This window comes from Neodiprion pinetum, chromosome 1 (assembly GCF_021155775.2).
Source record: "Neodiprion pinetum isolate iyNeoPine1 chromosome 1, iyNeoPine1.2, whole genome shotgun sequence".
Taxonomy (NCBI): Eukaryota; Metazoa; Arthropoda; class Insecta; order Hymenoptera; family Diprionidae; genus Neodiprion; species Neodiprion pinetum.
The window spans coordinates 24709355-24726487 of NC_060232.1; the positions used below are offsets into that span (position 1 = coordinate 24709355).

Here is a 17133-nt window from a genome sequence, read left to right on the forward strand (position 1 = left end):
GATTCAAAATACTGGCTTTTGCGAAATCGTCTCCCTATATCAGTATAGTATGGAAAAATTCTCTTAGTACGTTATTTCAGTTACCTTGCACGAAGGTTTTACTTATGTTTCAATGTCGAATGATCGCGATAGCGTGATATTTGTACCGTTAAGCAGTATAACGGTTGTTTTAAAATTTTTACGACCAATTGACTGTCGGACTACAAAAAATATCCAAACCAATCCAAAATTGGATACGGTATTGGTTTCAATACCAATAGTAAGCCACTAACCAACGAGTGTAATCATGATATAACTGACGAGGAGGAGAGGTTGAAGTTCCGATTTTTCGAAAGGTTCCGAAAGCGCCTAACTCCAAATTATTTGGTGGTGAAACTTGAAGTAAAGAATCAAACTGTTACGAAATAGCAAAGTTTCGAATGGTCGGAAACCCGACGACTCAAAGTTCCGAAATGCCGGATTTCAAAAATTCAAGTTACGATAGAGCAAAGTATCGAACATCAGAGTTCCGAAAACTAAAATGTCGACAGAGTAAAATTCTGTAAATTAAAATACACTTACAGAGCGTAGTTTACTCAAAAAATGGTTGTAAAAAATCAGGACAAAATTTTTCAAATTCGGAATTCAACCCCGCCCCCTTTAAGTTGGCAACTGTCCTAAACTGGAACATTGTCTTTCCCAAAAAGTTTCCAACGTGTACCGATCGAAACAAGAATACTGACTGCAAATTAATCGGAACATCCCATGCACGTACGTAAAACTAACAAAAAAAAAAAAACTAAAAAAACTGAAAAAACACACACAAACAAAGCGCAAACACGACACAAAATTTCTCACTCTCCTTATCAACCCCTCGTGCGGTGATGAATTTACCTAACTATAAGTTCGAACAGCTCGAACTGGTCGAAGACTTTGCAGTAAAGATGAAGCACCCTTACGCAGGCCCATCGCATCCCGGGCCAGGGGGCCAGACTGAGGTCGAGACCGTCCTCTAGGGGGCATTTTCCAATGGTGAGACCGCGCCTGAGTTCGGCTCCCGACAAAGTTGGGTACCGGTGCTTCCTGTCCAGCATCGGATTCCTTCTTCCCCGATTAGCTTCGCTCTGTACTCCCATCAGGCCGCGTTTAATCTCGGCACCGGACAGCGTCGGATACCGTTCCTTCCTGTCGAGAGAATTGGCCTTCCGGTAAAGGTCCTTTTCCGGTACAGAAGGACACCTCGTCCGCATTTCCTGGAGCTTTTGGTGATGCTGCTGGAGCTGCGGTGGACTCGTCGGTCTCTTCGGCTCCGGAATCCTGACGCGGATACCCTGGGGTTCAGCTCCAGGGGATGTCACGCAGTATACCCGGACCTCCGTCTTGGCCCCATCCGGCGTTGGTCCCTTGGGACTCATCTTCGCACCTGCCGGATCTGCCACGAGGATTGGCGTCGTATGACGCCGGCGCAGTCGACCGTTCAGGGTGAAATTTTAACCCTGTCACTCACCATTTTTACACCACTATCGATAGTCAGTCGTAGATAGTTAGTTTTGGGGCACAATTTAATTCGATTTTTCAGTCTCGAGTTTCACATTTTGTTTTCATTTATTTTGGATTCATGTGTCTTCACTTCGACGATTACACGTCAATTGATCGTTTTTAATAACGTTCGGTATCGATCGTTGGTTACAGGCAGAGTCCTCGATAATTTTCGTTTGATTTAATGTCGGTCTGAAATATCATCGCAGGTCGTTATTTTCAGGTGGTTAAAGTACGCGGTGTACACACGCAAAATGGTATAATTTAAATTTGAGCTAGCAGGTTTATTTATCTGTTTGAACATTAATTGAGATAACCGGGTAAACGAGAAGGTCCGAATCGGGTCTTGTTCATCTAGAAATGGCGTGAAGCTACCGTTTACAAATTACGCATACACAATTTGACTTCACTGAATGTGGTATAATTCACATGCCGCATTATAACCACGACGATTTATCCATGTATTCTCGGTTTATCACCGTCGCAAGGACGATGTTTTACTCATTGTTGCTCGTATCTCTAACCAGTTACTATTTCGTCTTGCAAAATCGTAGGAAATGTAATAAAAACCCGTCGCACCCTGGGTGATACGAAATTTAGGTGAAACCGAACGCGGTAAAGGAACGAGGTAAGTACGAGGAGAGAAGTGAACGCGAGGATGAAGAGCGAACGCACCGATGTGGAAACGAGTATAAGAGGTTGGTGGGTATATTCTGGTAACATGGGTACCCTGAACGAGTGGCTGGTAGTGAAGAGGAACGGCGGCGTGGCGCATTCCGTGGCATCGTGATCGTTATGTCAGGGTTAAGCGAATAAAATTGGAGTGCTCGACGTTGTAGCTTTGAGATAAGTCTGATATATCCGACAATAGAGATAAGGCCAAAAGAAGCCCGACTCCTGCTGACCCGCTACCTATACGTGACCCCCTTCATCAATGGGGTCATATCTGGCATGCGTCTGGCTGTCTGTAAAGCTGTGTGTTGTAGGTACCCATCGTTATACTGAGTCACTTCTATCGGGGCCAAGTTGAAACGCTCCTTTCGAGAACATTCGTTTCTTCTTCGTCGCGATGGAATGCAGCTCACAATTGGGACAAGTTGAAGAATGTGTCGATTTACAGCCAGCGATGACCACGAGTATTAGGTGTGTTTCACGAACCTTCCTCTCATTCGATCGAAGGTGCTCTTTGAAGCAGCGTTTTACAAACTCGACGCAATTAAGCCGATACACGCGTTATTCAGCTCTCGACGAAGTATAATTCTATAACCATTCGTCGCGATCCTGGCATCAAACCGAGTATATTCAAATGACGAATCCTCCTACGTACTTCTCTTTACACGCAGGGCCCAGAATATTCAAATTGGCACTTGAGGCTGCCGTTTTATTTTCAGATTTGTTAGTCACAGAGGCCGAGTTTGTCGAATTGTGGATATGCGTCTAACCATTTAACGACAAAGGTTGACCTCCGAGCCATTACGATAAAAAAACAAGCTTACCAATCTTAGCCTGCATTTACTGACTACTTTGAGGTATCAATTGTATCTCTGTAATCCGAAAGCATTGCCAGGTTCCGGTTGATTAATACAATTTCCGAATAAACTGACGACGAACATCGGAACAACGGGCTATACGTGAAACAATGCTGTCAGAAATACCGACTTTGTTATACAATCATCTACAGATTATTATCGACCTTGCAATACCGTCAACCCTGAAGCCAGTACAAGAACAAAACGAAACTCGCGCCGGTTTGGCAATTCGGCTGTACAAGTATTTTCTGACAGCCGTCTAGCGAAGACCTCGGTGTCTACAGCAAATTGACCATTTCACAGTTTATTACTGTTATTAGAGTTCATTTAGACGTCACTCGCCAGTCCAATCTCTCTTGCGGAGTTTGACCCTATACTGGACAAAATGAGGAAACTCGACCGCAAACTCAGCATCACTTTTGGCACGTCGCTTGACGTTTAACGTAATTCATCCGACGACACAGTTGAAAAAACAAATAGACGAAGCTAAGGCGACAGTCTTCTATGATAACTCTGACGATAACGGTCTCGAAAATTTCAGTTCAGTCCATCATGGCCGCAATATTTGCACATTCTGACGTTTGAACATCCAGGTGTGACCCTGCCTATGCTTTTCCACTGAAGAAGCTTTCGTGGGTTGGAAATGTAAATAGGGATGATCCTGCAGCTGACGTGTTTCAGTCCCACGAAAGAAGAAAGCAAGCCTCCTCTCCCTTATTGACTTTGAACTATTACGCGTTAGTGAATTAGAAATGTGTACCTTGTATACGCGATCAGGTGTAGACCGTATATTCCAGTGGCACAAGGTTCGCCTGTGTCTTGCGGTACTCAAAGAACCAATCAGAGTTGGTAAATAAGTTTAAATCGATCGTGGCCACCATACCATGATGTACCAAAGCCCGAAGGCTTCTGCGACTCTTTGAGGTTTATGTTTGCGGGTAGTATAGATCAGAGAAGCATCGACTAATGGCTATTAATTAGATAAATGCTTCGCGTACCAAGAGGCATATAATGGTCATCGTTTAAAATAGCCGCATGGATAAAACGCAATTTCATACGGTTATTCTATTCTCGTCTGGATTTTATTATATAATAAGATATAGACGCACAAGGTGTTCGGTCATACCTACGCAACTCGCGGTTGTTTTATCCTCATATTTTCGAGCTCGACCGATATATTTCGAAAAAAATTAAACGGGTTACTCAATGGAGGTCTATATACTCCCTGAATTTATTTACTGCAATCATCTCTTACCGGTGATGCTGTTCCAAACATTATAATGGCGAACAATATACACGCCTGACAGAATTTCGTGGGTGTTGATCCACTAAATATTCAGCAATGAAAGTCAGTGATGAGTATCGCATTTTGGCACATACATGTACACACACACACATATATATATATATATATATATATATATATATATATATATACCGATATCAGTATATGCTTCGCACCAACGGTAAAAAAATAAAAAAGCAAGATGAAAATATAAACAAAGGAGAAATTTATCCCAGCCAACAACCTTAACGCTTTGAAGTGCAGAAAAAAGAATGATGGATCGAACCGCAAATGCGATCGAACGTTTTCCGTCGTCGAACGTTATACACTCGCGGTAAATATGCAAAAGCCTTGTCGAGAAACAGAGGTAATCAGACAATTTCGGAGAAAAAAAAAAAACTATTTTCAAGAGTCCTGTCGAATACTCTTCGTCATTTTCGTACAACAAAAGCTGAAAGTCGTGGTCGTTTTCAAACAGCGAAAGTATTGGGTACTCGGTTTCACGTAAATTAAAAAAAATCTGCATAATACTTGGCAAGAAAGGATTGGAAAAAAGGGAAAAGAAGGAGGAACTTCACTCGAACTAATTATAAAGGTTCTAATATGTAAAGCTGAACGATATTCGTGTATATACCTTTGTATAATACGCATGAGTTATATACATACCCTGATTATTTGAAGAATTACGCGTTTTTTAGGTTAATATAAGAATTTTAAACGAGCGAGAACTTCGAGACTCAACGGGCAGCAAGACGAGAATACATGATCGGGTCTTGTAGAGAAAAAAAAAAGGAGAAAAACAATTCCGAAGATTTAAGGAGACGTTTTTAATTGCTGCAGCGCTTCCAATTACGGGATTTCTGCCATAAGTGCAGACTGTGGAGACTATTTAATTTATTTAGCATTTCAGATTAACGCTGATTTATACATAATCTCTGGGTGATACGACGCAGGTGACGTTTATGGATATATCAGAAAGACACCGGCTTTTGATATTTTTTGTCGGCGAACAAAATTATCACGTTAACACTCCTCGAACGGATTTACGATTTACTTACATGGATTTATACCTAATTCGTCACCCTCGATTCGTTGGAAAACAAAAAAAATTTGTTTTTCAGTATTGTTTGTAAAAAGAAAAACAAAATCAACAATGTTTTTCAATATTCGTTAGAATATTTTATAAACAATTCTCGCATATACTCCGATGTGTCAATAGTGTCAAATTTTCTATTGACACGATGAAAAAGGTCCGTTCCAAAATACCGAAAACTGTATCCGTACTAAACTGTACGCAACATTATTTCGGAAGAAAGTTAAACGGTTTCCGTAAATTTATTTTCCTTCAAAATTTCTAATGACCCAATATTTCTACACACGTTGCCTCGTCTAATTCAATATTTACAACAGACTCCCTTCAGGAAAGAAATTATTGAACTTTAAGGTGAGGCGACTTTACGATGGTCGGGGTCGAAACTTTTGTTTATTCTATAAAATGAATCACACACGGAGCCTTGATTTCCTATCGAAGCTGTGGCACGCGAGCTGCTCAGACAACACAAACAAATGTTGTGACGTAACGAACTCCCGTGTTCCCCGCTGGGTACTTATGTACATACACACATGTGTGTAATAGATACATCCGTGTAACGTGCAGAACGCCGAGGTTAGAAAATAGAAAAATGAATGAAGGTGTAACGTACGGGGGCTTGGGAAACATTTTCTTGTAAATTTTAGAGCCAACTTAGCGTCGAGCTTTCAAAGCGTCGAAATATTTTCCTGAAGCGCAAATCTCAGCTTATGCAGGATAAGAGCATTTGGAGATGAAATGATTGATCGTTCGGAAAAGAAAATGGGCATGTGTTTGTTGTTTGATTAGATCGAATGGTGCTCAGAAATAAGTAGATACCTAATGCATTTCGAGCGAGTCCAACGACCTGGTAAAAACAAACATACGTATACAATTATCGTATCACGTTTTCCCGTAATCGTAATGTGATTCTTTTCACCTGTTGTCATGAAAGCATGACGCATTCCAATATGAATGTCTCAAAACTACGAAGGGAACGAAGAATTTCGTTACTGTTATCGAAACGGCTTATATGATTTTGCGACAATAAGCAGAGAAGAAAAAAAGAAATTTGAAACGCAGTTGGATGAGCGAAACGTACCTTCGACCATCTGGTTTATCCGTATAACAGCTTATTCAGATAAGCGTTTGAACAAAAAATGGTGAAATTACCGTTTATAAGGTGTCAATGAAGTTATTCTAACGCGTGTCATTCAAACATGAAAATAAAGGAAACGTGAATGAAACCATGTTAAATCACCAAATCTAGATAATTATAACAATATCTAAAGAGATCAGACTATTTGTTAAGATACGCAAGTTTATTTTTTGCAATGTGAACCTATGTATACTGATTTTTGGAGTCTCGTTTGCTTTTCCACAAAATTTGTTTCCGAAAAGAATGAAAATCGGAATAACAATACATGCACTTGGAATTAAAAAAAAAAAAAAATGTGCAACGACGTGATTTCGGCCAAGTTGTTTAACCATTTGAATTCAGGGTTGTTCTTATTCTTTTCTCCTTTATGCGAATCGGATGTTGTTTCAATCGAGATCGTTTTGTTTCGTAACCTTATATTTCTTCTTTTTGGCTCTACGCGTTTTCGACGAGACTGTACATCCGACTGTACGTCGAAAAGCCAGCGTGTAATCTGACAAAATCGACTTGGAATATACACAAAGCCACACAGTGTACTGTACTATGTATATACCTTTCAGCGTGAAAATAAACAAATGGAAATAACACTATTCAATTATCAAAAAAAAAAATCTAAGCGAAATCGCGAAAACCGGAAGGCAAATATACCGAGTATAAATTGGCGAGAAACGAAGAGAGTGCAGGTTGTACAGGGAATAAGCGAACGCGGTATTCATTAGGTTCACGTTCCTGAGCTGTGGCTCTGTTGTCAGTGACAACTTTATCGCGTTGTCGGCTTTACGTGAATTGGAAAATAAGCGGCGAGGCGTGATGTATGGATTAATTATTACCGCGGCAGCTTATAACGCGTGTTCAACTTGACAGTAGGCGAAAGGGAAATTTTATATTTTCTCTCTTTACTTCTACCCTCCGTATTTTTTTTTTCTGCCTAATTTTTTCCCCTGTAACACATACTTCACACGTTACAGAACATGTTGCGCTTGTTGTGTAGAATAAAAAAGCATTATATCAATACTTTTCATCGACTACAGATACACAGGCTCTTCTTTGTTGCACTCCGAGGTTTTGCAAATAGAGCGAGAGAGAGAGAGAGAGGGAGAGAGAGAGGGACGAAAAAAATTCTTTGACGTAATAACAAATCTCTAATTCTGGTGTAACACAAGCACGGATTGTACGTATTTCCGTCATTGATAATTCTCCCACAATTTCCCGTCCGTCGCGGTGAAACGCCGGTTTAAAAAATGAATCAGCACATATTGCAGGATAAAGGAAAAAACATCTTTGAAATAATCTCTCAAGACACTGGCCGTTCTTTTATGCGTCGGAAAATCGCCCATTTTAGTGAACAAACGCGTGAAAATGACAAAAAAGAAGTTATCCTTCAAACATTACTCATCGCCTCTAAGCAGCGTCTCTCGTTTATCCCGTACTACACCCGATACGTACATACGTCTGGAATTACATTACATATTAATTGTATTCGTTTTGCACCTTCCTATACGTCGACAATTATGGACGCAAAATATCTTGAACCACACACGCGTATAATAACCGGTGAACGATATAACTGTTTGTCTATTTGCGACGGCTGAGTTCCAATTAACATAGTCATCCAGATTATAATATATTACCTACGTATAATACAACAGTTACGAGGGAAGTATGAAAAAAGATCAAAGAAAAAAAAAAAAATTCAAGATGCATTCCAGAGCCGTGAGACCGTCCGCGGAACGTTACTTTTTAGAAAATTGAAGAAAAAAGAAATTCTTTCTTTCTTCTTTTCATTTATCGTGAAAAAATATATTGTATATTTCATCCAACGATAGAACGCGCAGTTGTGCAAATATCTTCGTCATCGTCGTCAAAACCTGCATCACGTACGAAACCGTTTATCGGTTGATTTTTATAATCGATGAATACTTTAATATATTATATTATATTCGTTGAGAGATTAGTCCGCGAGTATAATATATGTAATATAAATTTGGTTATTGTAAACAAACTCGTTAATCGTCAGTGCTCGAGATATAAATTTGCGAGTAACCGACAGACTTTTTTCTTTCCTTTTTTACTCGTCGTAAGTCAAAGTTAAACGGCTTATAGATACATTTATCCCATATTCTGATCGAAAGAAACGATGTACGCGTGTTAATGAACAACAAAAAAAAAAGAAAATCGTAATTACAACACATTCGAAAGTGTCAACGTCTCGATAAAAGAGAATATATAATATAAAATGCGCACGGTCATGAACATTCCAAAGTAAAAATAACGAGGCAGGTTAATCTTGACCGAAAATAACGAAACGGCGAGAATAAAATAAATTGTTACAAGCGTAAGGTAAAAGAGACGACCGCACAAACCCGAGAGGAGAACAAACTGTCACCACTTCACTTGTTAGCTTACAAGCTGTACAAATGGTTTCATCCGCGAGAAAACGAGGATACTAGTTAGGTGTACGTAACTTAAACGAATGCGAATGTCGCGTCGCGTCCCCGACGTCAGTTTTGCACGAAGAAATTATTTTTAGCGTTCGCACTTCACTCTCAATATTCCGCCGCTGGTCGTTATCGGTATTAAGGGCAGAGAGGATAGTCGTCGTTCTGTCACTTTTTTCCCGAGGCCTAGGAGGTGGGTGCGCGTCGGGAGTGCATCCGCAGTAAAGGCATCGTTCAAACTGGCGCCATGAAGCGCGGCGATCGTCGGCGCCGCTCGGCGAGCATCGGAGTCACTCGGCTGCGCAGCCGTGGAATATTCGCGGGCGAAAAACGGCGCGCGATACGAATGCTGATTTCGTTTTTCTCCTTCCGGCGTTGACGGAATAACTTGAGGATATTGTTATTACACGGGACCACACGTGACACGAACGCGTGTGATCGTTTCGATAAAAAAATACAACGCGGTTCGATTTGACGGGGTTTATCTACTTGCTGAGAGATCGTAGGGCTCGGGATTCTTTCCTGATTTCACGAAAGAGACTGGAAGTATAATACCTACTTGATTTGTTTTTGTATTTTTATTGCGATGGGGTTTTCGTAACTTGGTGAACTTTTTTACATTTCAAATGTATTGAAACTAGATTTTTTTTTTTTTTTTTTGTTCTGGCGTTGAAGGAATAATTTTTAGACGATCGTCCTTGGGAAAATTTTTGTGACCAGTACTCGGTGGGTAAGTGGGTCTGGGTCTACGTTATCAGCGCAAGCTGTTTAACGTACAATCCCATAAGACATACAAGACCCCGTTAGGGTAAACGGCTTCAACAGTATTCAGTCGACGTCTCTGGAATTGTTCACTCGACGAAGCTGTAGCTAGCAGTCAGGGTTCGCAACCAAGCACGTCAAACTTTTTTAAAATAGAAGACTGCAGTTCAGTTTTATTCTCATACTTCTATAAAACCATTAAGAGTTCAAGGTGTATTTCTCAAAATTTTGATTTTCGAATTTCCATACCTTGTTAGAATGAATATTAGAACTTTTAGAAGTTATTAATTTACTAGTCGGAATTCACATAGTGAGTCAAAGGAATTTCACTGACCGTTATAATAATTTTTGAAACAACTAAGAATCATTGAAGATCATTGCAATCGCGTGATAAAGATGAAAATCATTAAAACCGTTGGATTTCAATTTATTTACATACTACTGATTTTTATCCACCATTTGTGCTTGCATCGATTTTCAATGATTTCTCAGTAGCCTGGGTGATGTACTCTGGGATTCTATCCTATTCGGAAATCACTGCAAATCGCTCAGAACGTTCAAAAATCAATGGAAATCACATGATACTGTAGAAATCACTCAAAATCAATGCTAATAAATTTGAATCATTCATTTTATTTCCAACTGAATGCCCCCTCGATTTGTCTCCTCTTTATTTCTTTTCATTTTGTTTCTTTGTGGATCGCAAAACTTGCGATTAGCTGCAAGTTTAAAATTGTACGTCATCTTTTGCGTGATACTCCTTAAATAATTTCACATCGTCAGCTTCAGTATTCGCCGGAGAACAAAATCAAGCAAGAAAAACAGAATTTTTTCACACGCTGCAGACACGTGATAATTTTTCCGTGAGAACGAATAATATGTATGTATAGATATATGCAGAGTTGGTAGATAGATTTACATGAAAGAAGAAGGATGCGCGAAAAGTTCATTCGTAATTGTTTTATCCATATTTTTATGTAATAACTTTGAGATGGGGCCCCGATGTGACGCAAATGTATTATATGTTGTTTTTCTTTCATCTATTGTATTTTTCACAGTACATACGTACGTGTATTATCTTATTTCTTTCGATGCCATTATTGTAGCGAATCTACGTCACTGTATACGCAGATTCAACACGACGTATGAATGATGTTAACGATTCGATTTGCGATAACGAGTGTCAATAAATTTGCCAGTGAGACATTTAATCGGTATTCGAAATTGAAACATTGTTTTGTTCTTAGAATATCCGCCTCTATTAGCAAATAACATGTAATTTGTAGTACAATACTTCATAAAATGTGAAAACTAACATTACAGATGCTATCAAACATTTAACGCAAAGAATGAAAATCATTATTCATTGTCCACATGAGCATACAAAAATATGAATCTATCGAGTAACAGTTTTTCAAACTTTTTCATTAAACAATTCGAATCAATTTTTGAACCACACATTCTACGACTTTTGAAAAATTTAAAATGACTACTTTTTATTCCAAGTGAAGGGAAATTATTTTCTTTTCCTTTTCTGATTTATTGTTCATTCCTTACTGTTTGGGTAACTTTTTTCTGTTTCAGACTTTCTAACCAACTTTCAAAACACGTTCCTGAACTCTGTCAATAGCGGCAAAAAAACACACCAAGTTAGTTAAACATGTTTCGCCGAATCGGTATAAACCATAACGTATATCTGTAACTCCTATTGTGACCAAAGTTGGATATGTCAGGAATGTGTCTAAAACAATCTTACAGCAATAACATTATTGCAATAATACAGGTATTATTGTTCCACCTGCTCGCGTGTAATTCAATGCGATACAACTTTCCGAAGCAAATCGAGCAAAGACCTTTCATAAAGGCCTTAATTCTTATTGTTTTACAGCGAAAAATACCGACTATTTTCGTCATCAATATTCTCGAGCAAAATCATAAGTTCAGCGATTTATTTCGCGCTCACGCGTTGCTTAGCTCATTCTTTTATTTCGGTGCGAACGTTTGCGGTTGCTGTTGGAAAAAACTGCGCTGCAATTATTCGGCTCGAGTTGCGAGAAAACGCTACGCCCAGAACTATTTCATTTACAATTAATCATCATTTTTTATACGTTATAGTTCACAGCAGAGTTTAAAAATAGACACAACGCTTGTAATTGCTGATACAAAACTGCAATGTGGCCAAATTTCTTCCCATATTTCGACGGGACTTACACTAACGTTGCCAAACAGTCTGTTGGTTATTTGTCATCATTTTTCGAACAGAACAAATATTTGCACCGAAAAAATCCCTTCTCCCGGTGTAAGAAAAGTGAAGGTTAACTTCGAAACTCAAAATGACAGATCCAAAATGGCGGACAAACATCCCAAAAGTCACTTGGTATCGCCATGTTGGATCCGCCATTTTAAATTTCGAAATTTCGTGACTATATTCGTAATCAGCGATCCAAGAAACCTGACTATAAAAATTTTTTTGAATTATTTGGAGCCAATTTGGGGGGTGAGACGGTCAAAATTCAAAAATAACCATTTTAAGGACCACACTGACGTATATATATCGATATAACCTATGAATCTGAAAGTTCTTGTCTCGCATTTCAAGCCGCAAGAATTAACGTCGATGAGACGCCAACGGAATCCCATCCATACGGCAGATCGTTATTATATTTACGTATACTTGGGATTAAGTCTCTGCTTGTGTCCGCATACTCGTTACGCTCATTGGCTATGGCTTCCAGCTGGCGCAATCTTAACATGACCTAACCCTTCCACCGCGGAGAAGTCAAGGAACTTTTCGAACACGTTCAACCTAGATTTTGCATGCACGGCATAGCTAATGAATACTTGCATGCCGACATGATTGCTCAGACGGACAATAATTGCAGTCCGGTCACAAACGAGGTTTGAATAGAGGCGAAAGTTGGTCGATTCTTGATTTTCGTGTGGAGGAAAAAAATCTGCACGTCCGCCGAAGTTTCCTAACGGAACGAGTTAGGTATCAGTTGACTCGAATTTGGTGGACAAGGAAAATAGATCGGTGAATTTCTTACACTGAAGAGTAAAAACAAAAAAAAAATAAAAAAAAATAATACTATTATTTACAGTTTTAGTCTCAGTTATAGAGAAAACAATTCACGGTTTTTTAGGAACAACATTGTCGAAGAAAAATTTTTCATCAGAATTCACTATAATCGCCAGATGGTTCGCATCTATTTTTCACCGTCGGAGGCTATGAATAATTGTAACTATAGCAGTTGGATCAACTTTAATAATCCACGACGAGCGAGTTTTATTTTCGGCAAAAAAGGCTCTAAACTTTGGTAGCTGTTTTAGCTTCTTGGTAATTCAACTGCGCAGAAGATCGACCGATATTGCAACGCCCGGGCGACTCCGACGTTTTGACAATCTGACAGGAGGGTGACAGAAGCTTGGCAAGAACTATAGGAGAGCTTTTCTTTGCTTTTCTTTTCAGTCGGTGTATTCTGTGTACCTACTCGCGTGTTTTAGCACTTACACGACACGCCAGCATAAACACGACATCATTCACACGGCTTGAGCATCCTGTTCGAAAACGATGCTTTGCCAAATTGCTCGAACCCTAAAAGCCGGAGAATCACGCCTTCGTAGTTGAAAACTTCCGCGAGTTACGCTCCGGATCAAATAAATAGACCGGTTTTATTCTCGAATACTGTATCGGCGTTTCTTCTTTATTGGCGCAACGATAAATGTCCTGAGAATATAATCCGGCACCTAATCCAGATAAATCAAAAATGTGTTTTTGCATTCTATCGTGAGAAAGGGCACGATGGATGGCATGGATGTAACAATGATCAATCATTAGAACAAAGCGAGGTAGACGTGGAACAGTTTTTATTTTCAACTGAGGAACGTGCGTTTGGAGGAAAAATAATTACTGTTTTGCATCGAATGAGATCTGTTATTACGTTGGAAAAGTTGTTGGAAATTGAAAAATTGTAAGAAGAATGTAAATCGTGTTTGGACGTATGTTCTATCCGTTGTTGCAGTTTTTTACATTAATTGCGATACTCTAAAATTTATATTTTTCGATTAAGCTCATCGTTCCAATCATCCTCTGAATTCGACTACCTCAGTTTCAATCTTTTTAACGACACGTACCTACAAACAGTAGTCAGAAATGAGACTCGAAATAAGAGAAGATCAAAGTCAGCTAGCGATAAAAGACATTCAGACACAGAGGACAAAGTTTCATTATTAAACTTGAGTATTTGAGTCGTTCGTTATTCATAATAAACGAACTGCAAAACGGTTGGAAGGCAAAATTTTAAGCCAGCCAATAATTGTAAGAAGACCTGACGAATATGTGTTCGTGCCTGAATTCAACTTTCAATCGATGATGTTTCACGGAAAACTCAAAGTTTCTCCTATAAATACTCGGTGAAATTGAAACAAAAAATTGTCCGGAATTATTCTCATTTGTTATTAGAACTCGATATTTACACCGACAGATTGAACGTTCCGTCGAGGTTGATTCGAACGAAAGGTTGAGGTACGCAAAAAAATAACATTAAAGGATGCGTAGAAAAGAATCACGTATCGCAAGATATAGTCAGAAATCGCCGCAAGTGGATATTTACTCGAAACTTTATTTTAACGACCAATCCTAGAGCGTGTGGCCAAAACTCGTGATTCGTATTGCGATGGTTGACTTGAGTCACGACGTACCATCACGCTCATCCGTCATTCCGGACGTTCAGCTAGGTTCCAACTTCGAATCCTATTCTAGTCCACCTAGAATGACCTAATAAACTTTATATTTGGCGTAAGGCGATTCCTTGGATCGCAAAACCGTACCGCGAGTAAATACGCAAACAAATATAGTGTGGCTGAATAGGAAAACGTGCATCGCAGTAATCACCTACGTACTTGGAAGTACGAATTATACACGGATATTCTCAGCAAATGCAGCAGCGTCCAACAAGTCTGCGAAGCACAGTTTATTTCGAACTAGTTTAACAAGGTATTTCCTTCTTTATGCGCAGATAAGAAAAACAAAACCCGCAGAGAATATACTGAAAAACGCTTTTCACGGTAAGAATTTACAAAAGATTTTCTCAACACTTCAAAGAATGCTCGCGTTAATTCAGTTTAGCAAAGTACGTCAATTCATCTATCCAGTCTGCCTGATAGAATCAGTGAAAACGATGAGTTGGCGGCAAATAGAACTATAAAGTAACCGAGTCCTAGCCAATTGTTAAGTGACATTGTACGTGTATCGAGCTGTTTATCTTTCTTTCTATCATAACGAGGTCTTTCATTTTTCGAGCTTCAATTTCATTGTAATAAAATTTCAAATACTAGCAATCGTTTCGTACAACATTAATACGGTAATCGATTAAAATATGCTGTAAAGATAATAACATTTTCTCTTCCTCTTGCAAAGTCTGATCGCCTGCAATTGAGCGCATTAATTTAATAATCCACGAAGCAAGTTTTTTCTCTCGCAATACCGCGTCTCTCTTTAGAAAGTCGAAGGACAGGGTATACCTGTATATATACGTATAATATGAGAGACAAGGTGTAAAGGGTATACAAGCGTCGCGCAAGCAAGACACTTTCTCGGGACCTATAAAATCCGTTTAATCTTCTGCGCGGCGTACGAAATTAGACGTCGCGTCGTCGGAGTTCAGGTATAATATATAATGGAGATGTGTGAATGTGAGATGACGCGAGTCTGAGGCAAGTTGTGCGAGTAAAATTCTAGTTTTGTTTAATTATAGCGATTACTGAATGAAACCGCCTTACCTTGGACGTCATCTTCCGCATGGATTACGGTACGCCAGTGACGAAAAGGTTCAAGAAGAACTTGTCCGTATTAATTAAGCAAGGCCGGTTTAGTGATTCGTTGATTAAAAAGCATCTTACGTAAAGTAATCACGCGATACGCAACGAGAAACGAATGTCGAATGTTGTTCGCTGTTTAAATACGATAAATGGAGAACGAAACCGACCGACCGTGTAAAACTCATGATCTAGTCTTTCTCGAATAGCGCTTATTACACGCAGTGAACATAATGAAATAAATGTGACGCATAATATGTCGAAGCTACAGCTCGACGAGTAACGAATAATCACAGTACATGACACCGAAATCTTATCTTTGGTTCGCAATTTCGCAACACCGTTATTGCGAATTGAATTGGTAGATTGTTCAAGTCCGTAGTTAGGGAAGATATTCCGAGGTATCCGTATGGAATATTCCACGTCAATTGGACTAGGTTCTGACTCTCGACCTCTTGGATTTGTTCCGCGATTTTTTCATTTATTGTTCCAACTATAAAAATCATCCCAATTTTTTCAGATTTTTTCAATACACCCCGCCGCCCTCGGAGCTCCTTAAATGACGACGTATGAACAGCGATTGCGACATTTGTAAAAATTATGAAGCAATTACATACATTCTGTGGCCAAAACCAAAAATATTCCAACCGGAATCGAAATGTGCAGGTAAAATGGTAACTTTCATTAATTCGGCTGATTAATAATTTTTTTGGGTCATTTTGATCTTTCCTTTTTTTAAGATACAGGGTTCGATATATATTCCCTAATACGTCAACAATCTGTAGATTTTGTTTGAAATTTAAAAGAAATTCATAATTCAACGTCATTTCTTTTTTTTTAGTGGTTTGATTTTTCAATTTTGAATTTTAATTCAAATTCATGGATTGTTTTTGGATCAGAGAAGATACATCGAACCTCGATAATAGAAAACAAATCAAAATGACTGAGCGAAAATTATTACTTAGTTAAAAAATAAATAAAAAATTACCGTCTTTCCCGTCCACTTCAATTTTGGTTAGAATATTTTTGGTTTTGAACACAGAATTAATGTACTTTTATTTGTAGTTTTAAAAAATGTTGCAATCATTGTGAAAACATCATTATTTAAGGCGCTCTGGGGGCGTCAAGGTGTGTTGGAAAAATCCGAAAAAAATTTTTATAGTTAGAACAACAATATAATAATCGCGGCCCAAATCCAAGAGCGTTAGAGTCAGACCCTAGTCCAACTGACTTAGAATGCCCTGAATTAGAACTTAGAATGAAATTCTCTCCCGCGCAGTATTTCAGTAATATAAGCAAGGTAGGTAAGGTAAAACATGATTCAGTTGGCCACGCTGTTACAGCAGCTGCTCCATTTTTTAATTCAATTTCATTTCGTTCGACTTAATCTTTTGACGTTTATTATTACTCTCATTTTCGACTTTAGGCCAACCGAGCTCAAGACTATATATATATTATTATATATATATGTATGTATTCCCGAGGTTGGCACAAGAAGATGGATGATTATTCCGTGTACGGTACAACGTTACATCATGATTCAGGTTGATAAATGA

At 38.8% G+C, this 17133-nt stretch overlaps 1 protein-coding gene across 5 annotated transcripts in view; it reads right to left on the minus strand.

The window, feature by feature from the left end:
* Lmpt (four and a half LIM domains protein limpet) overlaps positions 1–17133 on the minus strand; it is an 83048-nt gene that overhangs the window by 55032 nt on the left and 10883 nt on the right. The window contains exons 1-2 of one of the 5 annotated variants that reach the window (XM_046636728.2): positions 8924–9196; positions 874–1710 (exon numbers count right to left, since the gene is read on the minus strand). The exons of the other annotated variants lie outside the window; for them this stretch is intronic. Of the exons in view, the coding sequence (XP_046492684.1) occupies positions 874–1394 (521 nt within the window). The 5' untranslated portion in view covers positions 1395–1710; positions 8924–9196. Of the gene's footprint in view, positions 1–873; positions 1711–8923; positions 9197–17133 lie in introns of those variants that run through there. 5 annotated transcript variants of the gene reach the window in all.